The sequence below is a fragment of the Acinonyx jubatus genome, chromosome B1, assembly GCF_027475565.1.
Source record: "Acinonyx jubatus isolate Ajub_Pintada_27869175 chromosome B1, VMU_Ajub_asm_v1.0, whole genome shotgun sequence".
NCBI classification, from domain to species: Eukaryota; Metazoa; Chordata; class Mammalia; order Carnivora; family Felidae; genus Acinonyx; species Acinonyx jubatus.
This window is the reverse complement of record NC_069382.1, coordinates 39856108-39875213: the sequence shown is the minus strand read 5'-3', so window position 1 is coordinate 39875213 and position 19106 is coordinate 39856108. Positions and strand designations below refer to the sequence as shown.

General features: G+C 49.3%; 1 protein-coding gene across 14 annotated transcripts in view; it reads right to left on the bottom strand.

The window, feature by feature from the left end:
* ANK1 (ankyrin 1) overlaps positions 1-9179 on the bottom strand; it is a 218210-nt gene extending 209031 nt beyond the window's left edge. For 3 of the 14 annotated variants that reach the window (XM_027071262.2, XM_027071334.2, XM_027071267.2), the window contains exon 1: positions 8964-9173. In XM_027071262.2, the coding sequence (XP_026927063.1) occupies positions 8964-9089 (126 nt within the window). In that variant the 5' untranslated portion in view covers positions 9090-9173. Of the gene's footprint in view, positions 1-8963 lie in introns of all 14 variants that reach the window. The other 11 variants (XM_027071301.2, XM_027071315.2, XM_027071347.2 and 8 more) reach the window with 6 other exon arrangements.
* Positions 9180-19106: the final 9927 nt, after the last annotated feature.

Genomic DNA, 19106 nt, shown 5'->3' with positions numbered 1-19106 from the left:
ATCATCCTTGACTACGTATTCGCACCCACTCTATTACTCACAAAGGCCAACTTTCTCCACCACTCAAATAGCTCGCTTGCCACATGTTCTCCATCCCTAAGAGCTGCCCCAGCTCCAACCAGCCTGTCCTTCAGCTCAATTATACCTCAGCATGTCACAGAGTTTCTGTGTGAAGGCACAGGAGCCTTTCAGACTTCTGCCTGGAGCCCCTCAGGGTCTCCTCTGCCCTTTGGACATGCTGGGGCCCTGCCTCAGTTTTCTCTGCAGCCTCTTCCAGGGCTCCCTCATGCTGCTTTCTCTGCTTCTGCTATTGCGCCCACAGTCCCCAGACCACCTCCCCCTCCAGACTCTCTTGCTCACCTTCCACACTTGCTATCGTCTCACCTGAATGTCCTGCCCCACTGAAGACCCAGCCTCTACCCCTGGAAGCCTCCCAGGCCTCTTCCCCAGGCCATCTCTGGCCCTGGCCAGGCTTACTTCTCCCATCGGACTGGACACAGTGCTAAAGCCAACCTTCTACCTGCCTGCTTCTTATGGGGAACTGGAGACAGATGTGGGTGTGGGGTGGGACCAGGCACCTGCAAGCCCCCGCTCAGGTGAAGCTTGCCAAAAGCACACCGGAGACCCTTTGTTCTAGGAGAGCTACAGAAACAAGATGATGGTTTGTGACAAGACTAAGGGAAGATCAAACCAGGAGATGAAGGAAAGAAGCAAGGAGTGGAGGATTTGAACTGACTTATTATTTTATTCTGTATCTAATTCCCCAAAGGAACTGGGCAAGTAAAGGGTTGACTTGAGCATGTGGTCAGTGCTGTGGAGAGATAAGCCTATGGCTCTACCAGAATGAAGGCTCTCTGGGTCTGCTCCACTTGAGCATGAGCATCGAGCATTGTCTGAGGGGAGCTCACTGGCCACAAGTGCCTGGCCCCGCCCACATCCAGTGTCAGACTCTGCATGTGGAGACGGGACAGGTCTGCGTGTAAGAAGGCCTCTCCCCTAGCTGGTTCTGATACTAGCAAAGTTGAGGGGCCACTGGACCCACGATCTCTTCTCTCTTTTCCTGTGGGTCTCACCTTGGGTGTTTGGGGGCTGTCCTTTCAATCTCAGAACTGATTTTAGGAGCGTCTTTCTTTTTCCTGTATTGCTTCCTCTTGCACCACCCTCACCTCTCCCAGTGCTACTTTAATGACATTCGGTGACTTCTAACCTCCTGTGCCTCTCTTCTTCCTGACTGCATTCTGCTCCCTGGGCCTTACTTAACCCACTTGACTTCTTCAGGGCAGCAAATGAAACCATGGGCATCCTGGCGATGGGTGGATGGGAGAACTCCAGGCAAGAGCCAAGCCATGCTCACCTCCTGTCCCCACTGTGCCTCACACCCCTAACACCAAGTCCAGTTGCTGGCCAGCACTTTATGTGAAGGCCCAGGGCCCCAGAGATCCAGGGATTCCTCCACATAACTAGCAAAAGTCCCAGATAGGAAGAAAAGAATAGACGATAATGGCATAAATATGGGCACTCTGTAGCTACACATTATTAGGCCATGATACAGAGAAGATGCTGATTATATGATAGGTAGAGAAATCTCCAAAATAGAAAATAAAGGGGAAATAACCATTTTGTCAGGCAGAAGAGCCAGAAATAGAGCAGGTAATCCCCAGGATTCGATTTTCATCCACTCTTTTATTTGGCCTGTTGTCTTAATCCAAATGCCTGGGCAGACTCCTTACCATCACACGCACTGCTCCTGAGACCTACAGAGGGGCCTCCGGACACGCATGTTCCAACTGGAATCCGGCTGCCAGCACTTCCGTCCTAAGCCCAAATCACCTGCCTCCATTCTGCCTGGGCTAACTTCCTCCTCTGGCAGCTTTCCCACTAATTTGCAAGTCCTTCCTGTGAAGGCAGGGGGAATATCATCAGCTCTGCCTCCCCTCTCAGTGCCTCACACCACCTCAAATTGAATATCCAGAGGGTACATCAAATACCTAAAAAGGCGGTGTAGTGCCCAGGTCTGTGAATAAGCTCTGAAGCCAGGCTGGGTCTGAGCCCCGCTCTGCAAGGCTCCAGTGAGATATCACCTGTAGGGTGTGTAGGCTCTCAATGAATACAGACCCCTCCTTTGATAAACAAAGCAGCTTGCGTTGCAGTATCAGTGTCAATGATGCTCTGAAATGGACAAAAATGTACGAACTGAAACAGAAAATGTCTTATCACCTTGCAAAGACACAGAGAAATGTTCTTTGAAGGGAAGCCTCTGGTCACATTTAAGCAAATGAAAAAAAAGTGTGTGTGTGTGTGTGTGTGTGTGTGTGTGTGTGTGTGTGTGTGTGTGTTTAATTGGCTGGCCATTAAATCATCTTTGCTTTAGCTTTGAGTGGCCATAATGCAAATTCTCCTTTCTTGGTGGATGTGTTCTGCTCCTAAGATGCAGAGTCCCTCCGGAGGAGTCTGGCCTGCCGGTAACACCATGTGTTCCATTATCTGTGATATTCCACACCCCAGATTTATCGGCTATGGCCCTATCAGTGATGGTATTCCCAGAAAATTTAGGAACCACTTTTATGTTCCCCCTTTTGATATACAGCTACCATTGTCATGTGGGACTTTAATAAAGCCCATCTCAAAATTTGAGACTGGACCCATGGAGATAACTAAGTCTGCAATAATAAATCTTGTCAAAATAGGAAATTCATTCCTTTCCTGAAAATGAAATGAAGATATGATTTAAAGCACCCTTTTCTCACATACCAGCACTGAAATAATAATGTGCTGGCCTTCCCAGGCACACACCAACTTTCACACCACCACAGGAAGGCCAGGCAAGCTGTGGCATTGGATGCATTAGAAAGAATAATTTAATTAATAATCATTACGTTATTAACTATAACCCTTTAAATATTACGGGAGTTTTAAAGTTCACAAAGCTCACTCACATGAGTCTCATCCCTATTTTACAGATGAGCAAACTGAGGCACAGAGAAATTCAGAGGCTTATTCATGCACGTGTAGTTGAAAGTGTGATCCAGGCATCTGACTCCTAGCCTAGCGCTCTGTCAGAGGGAGGCTTTTGAGCTGTTTTCGGGAACAGAGATGGAGATACGGAGCCAAGCAAAGCTTATTTGCCTTTTTCAAAAACCAAACATTGATGACTTTGCTTTAGTCAGAATAATTCAGGGAAAAAAATAGACTTACTTTGTTCCAATTCTACAGGGCCAACTCTTCCAAAATCAAATAGAAAGACCAAGAAACAATACCTGGACCAGTTCAATGTAGCTTCTGAATCAATTCAAGCCATAAATATTTATTGGATGGTTATGTCCAAAGACTCAGGCTTTGGCTTCAAGGAGCTTACAGTTTAGTCGAAAGGCTAAAACAAGAATGCATGCCATACACACGTGCACACACACACACACGCACACACACACCCCAGAACAAAGGCCGACTTAAGGTAGAGAAAGACTAATGGAGGTGAGGTGAGGAGGGGGCATTCAGGAAGGGTTTCTTGAAGAATGCAGTGATGGGCTTTGACATTGAAGGAGGAAGAAATGCATGAGAGGCACACCTGTACAAAGGCATTACGGAGGCAAAGCACGGAGATGAGTTAACATACATGCAAAGTGCCTGGCACATAGTGACCATTTGCTAACGCCTATTCATTTTTATTGGAAGGAAAGGGAAGAAACCTTGGACTGAGTTTAAGAAAAAGCCATACTGAGAGGAGACAAGCAGAAGTAGTGAGCAAGCGGTTTGCTAGGGTGAACAAGAGGAGAGACAGGTCGCACGGGCCAACTCATGGTCCCCTTCACAGGGAGGCCATTTGCGTTCAGGCTCTGAATTTCGTCTGCTGCCCCCCCTGCTTTGAGCAGTGGCTGTGAGGAGCAAAAGACGTGCAAAACATAGGGGCACCTGGGTGGCTCAGTCGTTTAAGCAACCGACTTCGGCTCAGGTCATGATCTTGCAGTCCGTGGGCTCAAGCCCCACATCAGGCTCTGTGCTGAAAGCTCAGTGCCTGGAGCCTGCTTCTGATTCTGTCTCCCTTTCTCTCTGCCCCTCCCCCGCTCACACTCTGTCTCTCTCTCTCTCTCTCATTAATGCTAATAAATAAACATTAAAAAAATTTTTTACAGATGTGCAAACCATATAATGCTGGACATAACTGAGGGTGTAGTGTCTGTGCTCACAAGATCCTGCTCTCCTAGTCTAGTACATGGCTGAGGGGTGACAGGACCACACAGGGAACAGCTCCAGCCGCCATCGCCCTTGCAAAGGGAGGGAAGCGCTGGGTTGGAGATGAACATAGAGCAGGCTGGGAAAGTTTCCACACCGTCAGCCACTGCCAGCACCTCCCAGAGCTCTAGAAGGGCAAGGCTACTTCCATTTTTTTGAAGGTCCTGAGGTACTAAAAGAAGAGTTGCCAAAGCAGGGTTACCAAAGTTGGGGTGTATTTTCAAGCCTCACAACTAATATTCTAGCACGTTTAATAATTAATGTGCAATGTACCATCATTATGCTATTCAAAAGCCAAATAGAGACTTTATAAACAAATATCAATTCATACTGCAACATAGACTAGCGATATGGTGTGGCAACAGAACCTAGGTTTCAAGATAATGTGATGAACACCAGTCTCTCTGGATCCTGTCCGCTCTATCACAGATTGAATGTATAAAGTCACCTGCAGATAACAACAAAAATTTACATTCAAGCCCCTGACAATTAGGAGGCAAGACCTTCCTGCTTACCTTCCTTCCCTTCATCCCACTCTTGCTCACCCCTCCCCCACCTTCCTCACCACTTCAGATTCATGCAGGTCACCCCAGGTGTCCCCTGCAAGTCCCATCGCAGGACCAAACAAAGACACCTCTGCAGTCCAGGAGCTAGGGCTTGCCCTGCTGTGCTAGGGAGACCAAGCACTCTTCGGGGAGCCTTGCATAGTCTGGAAGGATGGACAGGCCCTGCTGCACAGTGAAGCGGTGAAGGCCACTTTCCACTCCTCTGCTTGCTTAGTTTTTTTGTGCCCCCTTCTTCTTGGCTTCTCGAGGCCCTGTACAAACCACTGTTGTTCCAAATGGCTAAAACCACTGGACATTTAGTGCAGCAGAGATCCTGCAAGGAACTAACTCCATGCTCAGTGGTAGAATTCACTGCACCAAAAAATTAGATCGTTCCACCGCCTGCCTATGACTCTCTATTGCTTTACAAATGATTAGAAAAAAAAAAAGAAAGAAATAGCAGGCTTTCTTCAGATGCCCCCAAAAGACCGTCAAAGAGTGTAGTGTTCCCCTGAACACATACCTATGACCAAGACAACACCAAGGCAAGCAGAGACAAATGCATTAATCTGCTTGTTCCATCAGTCATCCCATACACATTTACTGCGTGACCATGTGCGTCAGGTACTGGGCACACAGCTAGGAATAGGGTGTGATCTTTTCCTTACCAAAACCAGAGGATGAAGTAGGTGGACAGACCAGGGACAAGGAGAGAGCTCAGTAAACACTATCCCAGCAAACTCACAGGTATTCAGGTAGCAGGATTAGTGTAACCCCTTATGGTGGGGCTGAGATGCCCACCCCCCTCTCTTCGCATCCATTCCCCAGCCCCCTTCATCCTCTCTTCCTTTATTTCATTCTGACCCTCTTCCTCCTCACCCATCCTGGGCCTCACTCTCTCTCCAACCTCCCTGCCCTCCTCCCCTAACCTCAAGCTCTGGGTAAACATAAAAAGCACACACATTCTTGTGCCCAAGGCATCCTCAGCCTTAGAAACCTTTCATTCTTAATGCAAATGCCTACTTTACACATGCTTTGTGATTTATTTATTTCCATCCCAACCTTCAGAAGCAGGGGGACTTATCAGTAAATGTCATAAATTCTGGATTTTTTTTTAAAGCTGCAGCTCCAACAGCCAGCATCTGACAAGGATGCGTGCTACACAAACAGAAAACTGAATGAAGCCCCAGAAGAATGCAGGCATTTTTAGAGCTCCAGAGTTTTAGCTCAATTCCCTGTGTCGAGGTGGTTTCTATCTGTGTCAGTCAGTGCGTCACAACATCAGCCTCCATCCACCGTTGCACAGCACCCCTCAGCAAGTGCCTTCCCACACAATATAATCAACTGTAAAAACTGCAACCACTGTTGAAGTTACAACCACAATTATTTCTACAAATGGGGAGGGATTTGGTGCTGCTCAGTCAGTCCCTGCTAAGTAGGTTACCCACTGGACAAACACCTTTCCTTTTAGTAAATTCCGAATGCCCCTGGCTCAGCTGTATATTCATAGGAATTACCAGTTCACGGGAATAAAATGTTCACTTGCATTTATGAAGTTCTCTTTTGGTGCTGATGATAAGGATGGTTCCACAGCAGCCCCAGTCTGTGGTGACCAACTGTAAAGTCCTCAGCTGCTTGGTTTTAAGAATCCCTCCCTTAAAGCGTCACCTCATTTGTAAAAATTGGGCCTAAGTTGGACTTCACCTTATATGAACCTTCAACCCTGGCCATCTGCTTCCCAGCCCCTGCAGGAGCTTCCTCTGCCTTCTCTAAATCTCTCTTTCTGCATCGCCCTGCCTCCCTCACCTTTCCCTTGAGGGCCTTCCACCTTCTTGTGATTTTGTATTTTGCTAGAAATTTTAACTCTATTCTCTGAGATGGCTCTCAAGACCACACCAATAGCTCAGAGTACTCACAATTGTTATGAAATACAAATGAAGCACCCCACAGCTCACCCCATGCCATATCCTCACCCAAAAGACCAGCTCTCAGAGCATATGTCATCACGATCACATTAAATTAAGATTTCCTTATTATTGTTGTATCAATCCTAGCATCCAAGGTGCTGCATACAATAATGAATATCTGTATGGAAGATTTCTGAATGCTCACTGACGCAGTATGCTACAACCAGCTAGTAAAAACAACACATCTCAGGAGGAGGGAAATATGCTTTCGTCTAGCACTCAAAATGGACATAAAGTTTATAAGAATATGAAGATTAAGACCAAAGAAGTAAAAAGAATATTGACCTTGCCACTTTTATGAGAGTATATTATATACAGTCGGGATTCAGACTTATATTGATGGGAGCTTCACAGGATGGAAAGGAACCAAAGAAGAGAAGAAGGGAGAGTTCTTTTTTGACTACTGCTCAAAAAAAAAAAATAGTTAAGGTATCAGGAGCATCAAGGAAGAAGCTCCAGAGGAAGAAGTGAGATAAAAACACTGAGTGAGCAGTTTGGGAGAGGATCAGCTTGGCTCCTAAAGCGATAGGCAGGAGTGGAAATAGAGAGCACGCTTTCCTAACAAGAAGTTTACATTCATGCCAAGAAAGTGGGTGAACACTGTCAGATATAACCAGACTTCCCCCTGCCTGACTCACAGGATGGGCTCTGGTATTTCAGACCCTAGCAGAAGGACTTGAGATTCTCCAGGTGGCAACAACCCAAACTCTGATTCACCATAGGTTTGGGGAAGGCCTCTTTTTCGGTCCTGCTAAAGGGGTGGTGCCTTTGTGAAACTACTATTTACACACACGATGGAAATCCCTTGAGGGAAGAGGGGCTGGCTTTTGAAGGGGAGCAGGGACGCCTAGAGTGGGATGGTTACTTTGGTTACAATCAAGAACATCTCTGGCCCTGTGTCTCATCTCTAGGAAAAGGCTGCATGTTCGTCTTGCTGACCAACTGGTAAGCGGAGTGTGACCCACAAGCAGTCTGTTCTCCACACTCTGCTGTCAGCCAAGGCTCCAAACTTCTTTCTCAGAGTGAGACAATTTCAGAAAGAAAAAAAATATGTTTCCTTCTCAATCAAGACCAATGCCTCTGCCCCCGGAACCCTGGGGGCCCCATTCCCTGGTGAGGAGACTTGTAGGCTGTGCCCCACATCAACTCCTTCGGGTTAAAATGGCTCTCCTGACACTGGAGTTCAGCCCTACTTCCAGTTCCCAGAACTGCATCCGTGTACTCTGGGCCTCCTATATGGGAGGCTCTAAAACACCTCTCAGGGGGGCCAGAGCCCTCTGCTCAGTTAAATGCACCCTCCCTTCACAATCAAAGGTGTTTCAGACTAAGAGGTGTTTCTCACCAAAGGTGTTTCTAAAGGTGCTTTGAGTCAGGGGTAGGGAGACCCTAGACCCAGAAGGGAAGTGCTCAACGCACGGACAGTTGACCTAAGGGGTCTGGGTCATGGAGATATCTTGTGTGGCACTCCTTCACAAAAGGCAGACCTGTTCTCTGACCAGGCCCTTGGGCCAAGCTGGACAGCACCCGTGTCTGGCTTCCAAAGGAACTTCCCCTCCTGGCCATCAGTCGCTCATCTTGAGTGACCGGAACACAAGATGTTGCCAAATGCCCCGGGGACATGCCTTCAGCCGCCGGACCTAGAGGGTTAGGAAAGGCGCTTCCTAGGCTCCAGAAGGGTCGAGGAAGGACTGGAGTACCCCTCGTTCAGAGATCTGGGAACGAAGCTCTCCTTGTCAGAGTGTGGATCACCGGGGAAGGCGCCGGGCAGGGCAGCCTCCGGAGCCCAGAGCCGCATTTCCCTACACCAGCTTCCTTGCAAAACCAGGAGAGGCGGCGAGACGGAGCGGAGCAGCCAGTCACCCTCGCCCGCCGCCGGGAGGCCGGAAAAGTTCCTCCCAGAGCGCGGCGAGCTTGCCGGCATCTGTCCAAGGTGCTGAAAGGTCTCCGCGGCCGGCGGGAGGGCCGGCTTCTGCGCGCCCTCAGCCTCCTGGCCGCCCGCTCTGCCCTTCCAGCCTCTTGCCCTGTCCTCTGCCCCGCCGCACCGAAGCCTCTTCCCTCCTCCTCTCCCACCCCGCGCCCTCCACTCTCGAGCGGCATCAACTCCGCCGGCGCCCGGGCCCCCGGGCCCCCACCATGTTCTTAGGTCTGCCGAGCCCCTTCCCGCAGCGGCCACCTCCAGGGCGCCTCTGCCGCTGGGCTGTCGCCGCCGCCCCCCTCTTACCTTCTTCTTTCGGTCACGGGAGCGGTTCCTCCGCTTCCTGTTGGATTCCTCCTTCTCCTTCTGCTCCTGGAGGGCCTGCGCCTCGATGTCTTTGATTTTCTTCAGCTGTTTAGCCGCTTGAGCCATGGCGGGTCACGGTGCTCCGGTCCCCGCCTCCCGGACCCCTCACACTTGGCAATCCAGGTGGCGACACCCTCCCGAGGAGGAAAAAAAAAATGAGTCTCTGCTCCGCGGAGGGGGGGGGGGGGGGGGGAAGCTTCTTTCCCCACCGCGGGAAGGATGCGGCCGGGTCGGCGGGGGAGGCAGCTGCGAGACGATCAGAGGGCGAGGCGCGCCGCGGCTGCCCGGCGGCCCCCGGATGGCGCCTCCCGCCGCGGCCGGAGCTCGCTCACCAGCGCCCGGGACGGGCTCTGGGCTCGGCCCCGCCGCCTCCTTCCCTCCCTCCCTCCCTCCGTCCCTCCCTCCCTCTCCTGCGGCGGCGGCGGCGGCGGCGGCGCGGGGGGCGGGGGCGGGGAGGCGGCTTGTACTGCGGCGAGCGGCGAGCGGGCCGGGGAGGAGGCGGACTCCAGCAGTTAACGCAGGAGGGCGCGGGGGACGCTCTCGGCCAGGGGGCCTGGCCGGCCCGACGAGGCTCGGCGCGCTCGGCGCCCGCGCTGGTGCATTGCGAGCGCCCGGCTCCGGGCGGGCGGGCCGGCGGGGCTTCCACCACTGCAGTGCCGCCGCCGCGGCCGCCAGAAGCACGGGCCCCCGTGCCGTCGGGTCTCAGGGAACAAAGCCGGCCGCTCTACCCCGACCTACTGGGGCGCCGTGGGGGACACTACTGCGGGCCACCTCGCAGCGCCAGGGGACTAAGGGAGGCTGCGGCGGGCGGCGGGCCCCGCTCGGAGGAGACCCCGCAGACCAGCGCGCCTGGAGGCGGCGGCGGAAGAGACAGCACCCTGGGTCGCTGAGCCCCCGACCGCACGGCAGGGGTGGGGGTGGGGCGGGGGCGGGTCGGGGGCCGGGCCTCGGGGCGCCCCCGGGCGGTGGCCGCGGCGGGGCCGGGACGCACCGGCGCCCAGCCTCCGCTGCCTTTCCTCCGAGGGTGTCCACTTAAGGGCGCGCGCGGTGCCAAGGCTCCCCGGGGGAGAGCCCCGTTTCCCCATGTCCCTCGCTTATAGCGATTTGCCCCTTCCAGACCGTGTGGGCCCTTCATTTGCATATTTCCCAATTATAGCTGGAAAACGTGTCCAAGATGAAGTGAGCAGTTTTCCCTTGAGTTTCCTTTTGACGGGAGTGGAACTAGGTTTTTGCACCGGGCACCGCCCACCCCCACCCTCACCCCCATTCTCAACACTCTCACACACACAACCTCACTCGGCAACGCCGCCTTTCCCCGTGTTCAGCTGTAAAGAACCACACACCTAGCTGTTTAGGTCACGCAGCCGCAAACCCAGGCTGCGGGAGGGGGAGGGGCCTTAAGCTCCCCTACCCACTCGTCGCGTGACGGGCGCGAAAACTAAGACCCCAACTTCGAAACCACTGCCTGGTCGGTCTGGTGCCGCTCCTTCCCCATCAGGTGGGACGGACCTTTTTGCTCACATAAAGATAAAGGTGGATTTGTGGGAAATAATATTTAAGAATTAGTCAAGTTATTATGAAATAGTCTGCTTCCTTCGTCCCTAAGCTGAGAGCTTGATGCAGACATTTAACCAAGCACAGAGCCGATCCTGGCAAGTAAGAATCTCGTCTGTACTACGGCAAAATGTCTCTCAAACAGCTTTGTGCTGAGCCACCTCATAGGGTACAAACTTGGGGAGTGGTTGAATCACCCACCTGCTCTCCAGACTCCATGCTTTTTCCCCTTACTGGAACCTTTCCTCCCTCGACCTCCTACTCCCCCTCCATTTCCCTATCTGCCCCCAGTCCCCCTGCAATCCGCTCCACCTAGATGTGGTCAATAATTAAGGGGCTGGCTGACCATCTTCTTTGCCTGGGACTGGGTTCTGGACCCTCTTCCCTTCTGACTCTACATCAACATTGTCCAACTGAAGCTTACTGGGAACCACAAACTCCCCCTTACTGGAAACCACAAGTCCCCTATGTCATTTTCAAGTAGCTACATAAAAAAAAGTTAAAAGACACTGGTAAAATTACTTTTAATTATTTATTTTATTTTATTCAATGTATCCAAAATATTATCATTTCAACATGCAACCGATAGAAAATTATTAATGAGGTATTTCACATTATTTTATACTTCAAAATTCAGTGTGTATTTTATACTTACAGCACATGTCAATTCAGACCAGGCACATTTTAGTGGTTTAAGAGGTGTATGTGACTCGTGGTTCCTGTATTGGAAGGCACAGCTCTAGACTGTCTCCCCATCCCCCCAGGCCAGCTCACCCATGGCCATGGCTATAATCAGCCTGCTAAGGAGACACACATTTTACCTCTGGCACAGACCTCTCCTCTGCATGTGGGCCCATGTCCCTGTCACCCGAGGCCTCCTACCTGTCATGCCTGCATCCCTTCTTGCCACAGGCCAATCTATATCCCCACTCTGCAGTCATACTAATCTTTTCAAAACACAGATCTGATCATTGTCACTTCTCAGCTTACCATCCTTCTTTTTGGTTTCTAGGACAAAGATCAGAATCTTCTACATGGCCTACGAGGCCCCAAATGATCAGGCTTTTCCTACTACCTGCTGGCCTTACCCCGGGTGTGCCCTGGTTCAGTGCTCCAGCTCAACGTGTCAGTGCTGTCCCTCCACTTTGTCCTCACTGCCCCTGCCCAGACTGCTCTGCCCCATTCTAACTGTCCTCTCAACCGGCCCCCAATCTGGCTAATTCCAACTCACTCATCCACATCAAGGTGGTCTTCACTTCGTCAACGAGGTCCTTCTGGAGCCCCAGATGAGCTCTACCATCTCATTATAACACCATCTGTGCCTCCTTCACAGCCACCTGCTGTCAGTACAATTTTACATTAGTGTGTTCGTTTTGATTGATGCATGTCTCCCTTACTAGACTTTAAACTCCATAAGGGAAGGGATAGTGTCTGGTTCGGCTCACCCTTGTATCTTCGGTACCTTTCACGGTGACTGACACATAGCAGGGGATCAGTAAACATGCATGGAAGGACCAACTAGTCTGCTGTGTACTGGCTTGGGGAATGACAATAAGACTAGCTGACACGTATCCAGCATTGCCATTGCACCAGGCACTGTCTCCACTTTACAGATGGGGAAAATGGGGCACAAGGAAGTTACGTAACTTCCTCAAAGTCACAAAGCTAGTCAACAGTGGAGCCAGAATTTGACCCTGCCCATCTGGCTCAGGAGCACATACTCTTACCATTATGCTGTACTAAATTATGTAATTTCCTTACCTACAAACAAGGATACTGGTAATACCTCCCTTAAAGGATTTTTGGGAGGAACTGGGGAGAGAGTGAATGTGAAATGATTCGGTAAAACATAAAGTGCTGTATCGAGCTTCAGTTTCCTTTTTTTTTTAATTGAAGTATAGTTGACACACAACATTAATGCACAACATGGTGATTCAGCAGCCCTATAGGTTATGCTGTGCTCACCACAAGCATAGCTACCATCTATCACCATACAGTACTTTACAACACCACTGGCTGTCCTCTACTGTGCCTTTCAGCCTTGGTGATTATTCCTTCCTTATCTGGAAGCCTGTGTCTCTCACTCCCCTTCATCCATTTTGCCCATCTCCCCCTGCCCCTCAACCACCAGTTTGTTCTCTGCATTTATGAGTCTGTTTCTGTTTGTTTATTCATTTGTTTCCATTTATGGATTCCACATATAAGTGAAATCATATGGTATTTGTCTTTCTCTGCCTGACTTATTTCACTTAGCATAGCACCCTCTCCGTCTATCCACATTGTTTCAAATGACAGGATCTCATTCTTCTTTATGGCTAATATTCCCTTGTATGTATACACCACATCTTCTTTATCCATTCATCTGTGGATGGGCACTTGGGCTGCTACCATATCTTGGCTATAAACAATGCTGCAATAAACATGAGAGTGCATCTATCTTTCCAAATTCGTGTTTTCATTTTCTCTGGGTAAATAACCAGTAGTGAAATTGCTAGATCATACGGTATTTTTATTTTTAATTTTTTGTGAGATTTAGTTTTCTTAAAGCAAGGAATGCAAGACTGGACAAGCTGGTGTCCAAGCTACCTCTCAGCTCCAGAATCCCAACTTCTATTATATATCAAAATCCTCATGGGAAGCTTTTGAAGATCAAAAAAAAAAAAAAAGAAAAAAGAAAAAAAAAAGAAAAGAAATTCTGAGACACAAAGGGGAAACCTTATCATTAATGAACAGTGAGGGGTGAGTACAAAGGCCCTGGCCCAAATCACCCCTAATGGTGGCAGTCCTGGCCCTGAATTTCCAAAAACCCATTAGGGAAAAAGATGTGTCCGTGTCAGGGTTCACTTGTAAGGTAGTCCCCTTGGATCCTAGTATATGTTAGGCGACCGCAGACTAAGAAGGAGAAAATGGGACTGTGCTGTCTGAAGGCATTTGCTCCCACAGGCTGATCTGGATGAGGGCAGAGGGGTGAGGGGGCCACAACCACACTGCGCTCCTACAGCAGATGACATGGGACAGAACATCTGATCAGCTGGAGGGCCTTCCTTCCTCCCAGTCAGAGGACAGACAATGTTGGGCATCTACGGACCTCATGTCATAGACAATAATAATGATCACCATTTATGGACAGGTTGCTATGCCCAAGGCACTGCTAGTCGTTTACATAATATTTCTTTCTCATAACAAAAGCCTTGTCACCCCTACTTCCCACAGGAGGAAGCAGAGGCTGAATGTGTTTACCTGACTCCCCACGCCACCCCACTCCCAGGTCACACGTCTAATGGGGCAGAGTCAGAATTCAGACCCAAGCTAACTCCAAGTCTGACCTTAGGTGACTGGTTTTGCCAGTGACTCAGCGGGGTCTCCTGCAGTGCAGAAGTAATAGTAATTACTTGAGTTAGATGCATGCAATAATATCCCCAGGCAGGCAACCGAAGGGCCAACCTATTCCTGATGGTGTAGAAACAAAATGCTCTGGGCAGCAACCAGAGACTGCCCCTCTGTGGTCACTGACACAACTGCTGATGACAGAGCTGTGACCCCCTCCTCAGGCCCTTCTTGCCTTTTCTTCTGGCGCCCCAGCATCCCGCGTGCACTCACACTGAGGACCGGCTGTTCACTCAGATGTATGGGAAAGCAGCCGAGGGACAACCAGGCATCTGTGGGGCTCAGACATGGCTGTGGGAAGTGAGCAGAAACCCTAGCACAGGAGACAATCTCTAGAAGCTCCTCTTCTTTCTTTCTCCCTGGTGACGAGTATTACTCCCTTCAGCTGTTAAGTAAAAGGAGAGGGATCCATTTTTATATTTTTGCTTTCTTCCCTGAGATTTCCAACTGGTTCCCTCAACCCCATTCTGTTATTATGTGTTTATGCAACTAGACTGATTTGTGTTCTTAAAAGAAACATTATTAATAATTAATAAAGCTTTCCAAGATAAAAGCTGCCTCCTGCACTAAATAATATAAATAGCTAAAACACACTGAATGCACCAGACATTCTTCTGAGCTTATTTAACCCTAATAACAACTTTATGAGTTAGATGCCATTATCATTATCACTATTTTATAGATGAAGAAACCAAGGTGCTGAGAGAAAAAAAAATAACTTCTTCAAGACTTACTAGCCATGGGACGTAGGATTGAACCAAAAAGTGAATCTCAGAGTCCCTGCTTTTACTACACTGCTAGAGCTCCCATCCTAGGTCGAGGTTGGGCCTTGAAGGCCCCTCCTATTCTGTCTCTGCACCCATAATTCCTTTTAGGAAAGAAGGAGCCAGTAAGTGTCTACCAAGGCCTGAGCCCTCTGTGGACAGAGGCTGTCCCATTCACCTGTGGATCCCAACCACCCAGCACAATGCCATTGCAGGCATTCAACTCAAGGTTGAACCAGAAAATGTCATCCATGAGGCATGGATGTTGAAGGTGGAACGAAGAGGCAAGTGGAAGATATGAGAATCTCAGGATCTGAAGAAATGGTGTTTCCATTGCCCAGCCAATAGGAGAACTGGATTCCTCTGGCTGCTCTCACATTCCCAGACCAAATCACTCCCCCCAGGCAGCCTGTCCCAAAGGGCTGCTTCTCTGCTCCACATGGGGAGTCCAAACCATGTTCCCAGAACGTATAGACATTAACCTCTGCTCTGCCCTCTGTCAAGACGCAGAAATTATTTAAACCTTTCTTCTGTGTGATATCCCTTCAAATATTTGAGGAGAGCTTTCACTTCTTCCCTATAATACTTGTCCAAAATAATGTCAGGAGTTCATAGCGAAGGTGAACATTGAGCTCAAGAATTCCTATTTCCTGTCCAAAATTTACAAATAAAGGCAACATATTGTTTTAATCATTGCATTTTCAAGGGTGGAATTTGAAAAGATAAAAGAGCCTCTAAGCCAAGGTGTTCAGAGAAAATGGAAAAATAGGAAGATATTTTACATTTGGATTCTTGGAAAATGCTGGAATAAAATTCATTTATCCACTCAACCTGACCTGGGCCCTCAGTCTCATTCAGTAACTCCATCTGCTATTCTCCTGTCTGCTTTACTACACCTCAAACATGTCCCCCTCATCTGTCCTTCGTCACTCTCAACAGAGGCCGTTGTCTTCCACTTCCCAGAGGAAACGGAAGCAACCAGGCTGACTGTCCTTAGCTTCCTCCCCATCCTCATCATTCGTACCTGTCTACACCAACCCTTTTGACAATGCTTTTCCTTTGGTTTATCCTCTGGATCTCATCCTCCCTCACCTCTTCAGAAAATGTGGCCATGAATTATCCCTTCCCTCCCAAATCTTCATTACATGTCTCTCCACCAGCTCCTTCCACTCGGCCCATGGACTCTCCACAAACCATGACTATGTAATGACCCTCTCCCTTCCCTCCACAGCCAGGATGCCAGAAGGAGACATCAGTGCTTCCCCTCTACCCCACTCACTCCTCACCCTGAATTCTGTCCCCACATTGCAGAACCCATAGTCTCATTCCCATCTTGAATTTAACTCCCTGGAGCATTTGATCTGGTTGCATACTTCCCTAGTTTCTGGGACCCTGCCCCTCGTCTTCCTATCTCCTGAATGTTCTTTTCAGGGCTCATTAATTAACATTTACAGCCTGGCCCTTTTTCCATTTATCACTTCTCCCTCCATGGTCTCAGCTTGGCTTCAACTAGCACCCACCTGACAATGATGCCAAACCTCTAACCCAGCTTTGACCTCTCTCCTATGACTGAGACACAAGGCCTCCTAGACAGCACCATCAGACGTCACAGCCATCATCACCCCTCTTGGCATCTCTATTCCCAGTTAATGGCATTACCGTTCACCCGTTCTCCTGAGCCAGAATCCCAGGGTCCCATGAAGCTCCCCCCTTCCTTCCCTTTACACACCCAACCCACTAGATTCCAGAGTCTTTCTCAAAGACTACTGCTCAATTTGAATGTGCATTCAAATCACCTAGAGATCTTATTAAAATGTATATTTTTGTATAGTAGGTACGGATGGCTCGCAACAATGGCCCCTATTCTCTGCCCCACCCTGCACACAGCAACCTCAATATATACACCCTGTGTATCACCACTTACACTGAGACAGGCAATGCTTTTGGCCCCTAGTGTGCTCCTTCTTGCCTCCTCCCTCTCAGTGCCCACCCCTCGCCCCCCAGAGTTAGGCACTTTTCTGACCTCTGTCACCTTAGACTAACTTTGCCTGGATTAACTTCATATGGATGGAATCATACAACACATACCCCTCTATATAGGGCTTCTTTCGCTCAACATTATGTCTATGAGATTTACCCATGGTGTTGTGTATTTCAGCAGTTTGTTCTTTTCTGTTACTGAAAACTGTTCAGTAACACAGTTACTGCATATCTCTTCTCATGTTGATGGACGTGGCTTGTTTCCACTCTGAGGCTACCATGAATAAAGCCAGTGTGCACGTAGCACCCATCACATTTCTTCTGGGAGACAGAAGCCCTCGTCTGCATTGGGTATATACCCAGGAGTGAAGTTGCTGGGTCAGTCGGCATACGTATACTTTGCTTCTCCAGAGTAGATATACCAATGTACGTTCCCACCAGCAACGTAAGAGAATTGTGGTTGGTCCACATCCTCACCAGCACTTGGCGTTGTCATGGGTTTTGGGTGTAACCTTTCCAGCGAGAGAGCAGAGCACCTCCTCACATACGCTGGTGTTTCCGAGGGCTTCTGGAACAAGGTGCTGTGGACAGGGCCACCTACACCACAGAGATGTATCACTGGAGGTCTGAGATGAAGGTGCCCACCGGGGTGCTTCCTTCTGAGGACCGTTCGAGAGAAGTGTTCCAGGCCTGTCTCCTGTTCTTGAAGCTCATGCATTGCCCGGCCTGGAGATGGCGATCTCCTTGTGTCTTCACACTGTCTTTCCCCTGTGCCCCAATTTCCCCTTTTCATAAAGATACTAGTCATATCAGATTAGAGTCCACCCTAATGACCTCATCTTTTTTTAAATGATAAATGCGCGTAGCATTTGGGGGCTTTCATGTGGAAGGGAGAACAAATCTATTTAGAACAGTTTAGAGGACAGAACAAAGGTCATCCTTCCCTCTTCTTCTTTTAACAGTTTAACCCATGCTTATGCTTCAGATATTAGATCAAATGTCATGTCTTGCCAGTGTGGCTGGCTTGCTTTCTTCCTTTTTAAAATTGAAATACACTTGACATAAAGGTAATATTAGTTTCAGGTGTACAGCATACTGATTTGACAAGTCTATACACTGCATATGCTCACCAGGTAAGTGTGGTCACCATCTGCCACCACACATTATTACTATATTATTGACTATATTTTCTATGCTGTACTTTTCTAATGATCTCATCTTAACTCAATCATTGGCAACCACCGTTTTTCCAAATAACATAGTCACATGTTACACACACAGCTAAGTGACTAGCCTCAAAGTCCCATTCACGGGTACTGAGCATTAGGACTGCAACATTTTTTAGGAAACACAATTCAACCCATAACACTCGCTTCGTTCCTTTATTAAAAATCTTTAGCAGCTGCCTTCCTATCACCTGCCAAATGAAGAAAAGGCTCCCTCAGGATGACTCTCAGGGCTCCCCTTGGCTTGGTCCCTCCTTGGCATCCAGTCCATTCTTCCATATCCCTTCATTCTGACCCCAGCAGAGGAAAGTATCCCCTAATCTCACAGCTCTGTGTTGGCACTAATTGGTTTCCCTCTGCCTGGATGGTCCTGCCCTTCTATTCCTTTCTGGTGTTCCCTCTGTTCACACAATTCCAGCCATCCATCCAGGTGTGGGCCTGGAAGAGCCTTCCCAGAAGGCTCCATCAGGTTCTATGCACACTGCTGTTAAGACTCATCACAAAACTTTGTCCCTACCTGTTCATGTCCCTCCATCCTACTGGCCACTCTCAGTTCAGCTCAAGTACACCTTCACCCCATCCTATTCACCCTCAAGCAAAGACTAACCACCTGCTGGGCACCGGCCACTGTGCTGAGCCATGTTCGTTGTCTCACTGGATCCTCACAGCCACTCCGGGGTATTGTGGTGTAGAGCACGATAGACTGGTCCCTGCCTCACCCTGAGTGACACCAGGACTGGACCCTGGTGGTTTGTCTGTGTCACTACAAATCTTTTTGTATACAATTGCAGGGGGTGTTAAGAGACTGCTGTGAGAGAGGGAGAAGATCCTGGAGATACAGGGAGATGGATAGAGGGAGATGAGTCAGCAAAAGAGATAAGAAAGAATGGCCCTGAGGAGCGAAGGCGACCCAATCACCGGAACTAGGTCCAGTGGCTCAGTAGAAGGTGAGGGACGTTGGGCTGGGAATCAGGAGGGACTGCCAGTGTGCCTTGTTCATGCACACAACCCGAGCACCTCGCACAGCGTTGGGCCGAAACCCGTGTCAGTGTCTGCTGAATGAAGACAGATGAAGCAGGGAGTGAAGGAGAGAAAGAAACCAAGCTCTTTACCGCCACTCACATCTAGGGCCCTTCCTTATTTTAAGACCTTTGCAGATTTTCGACATTCCT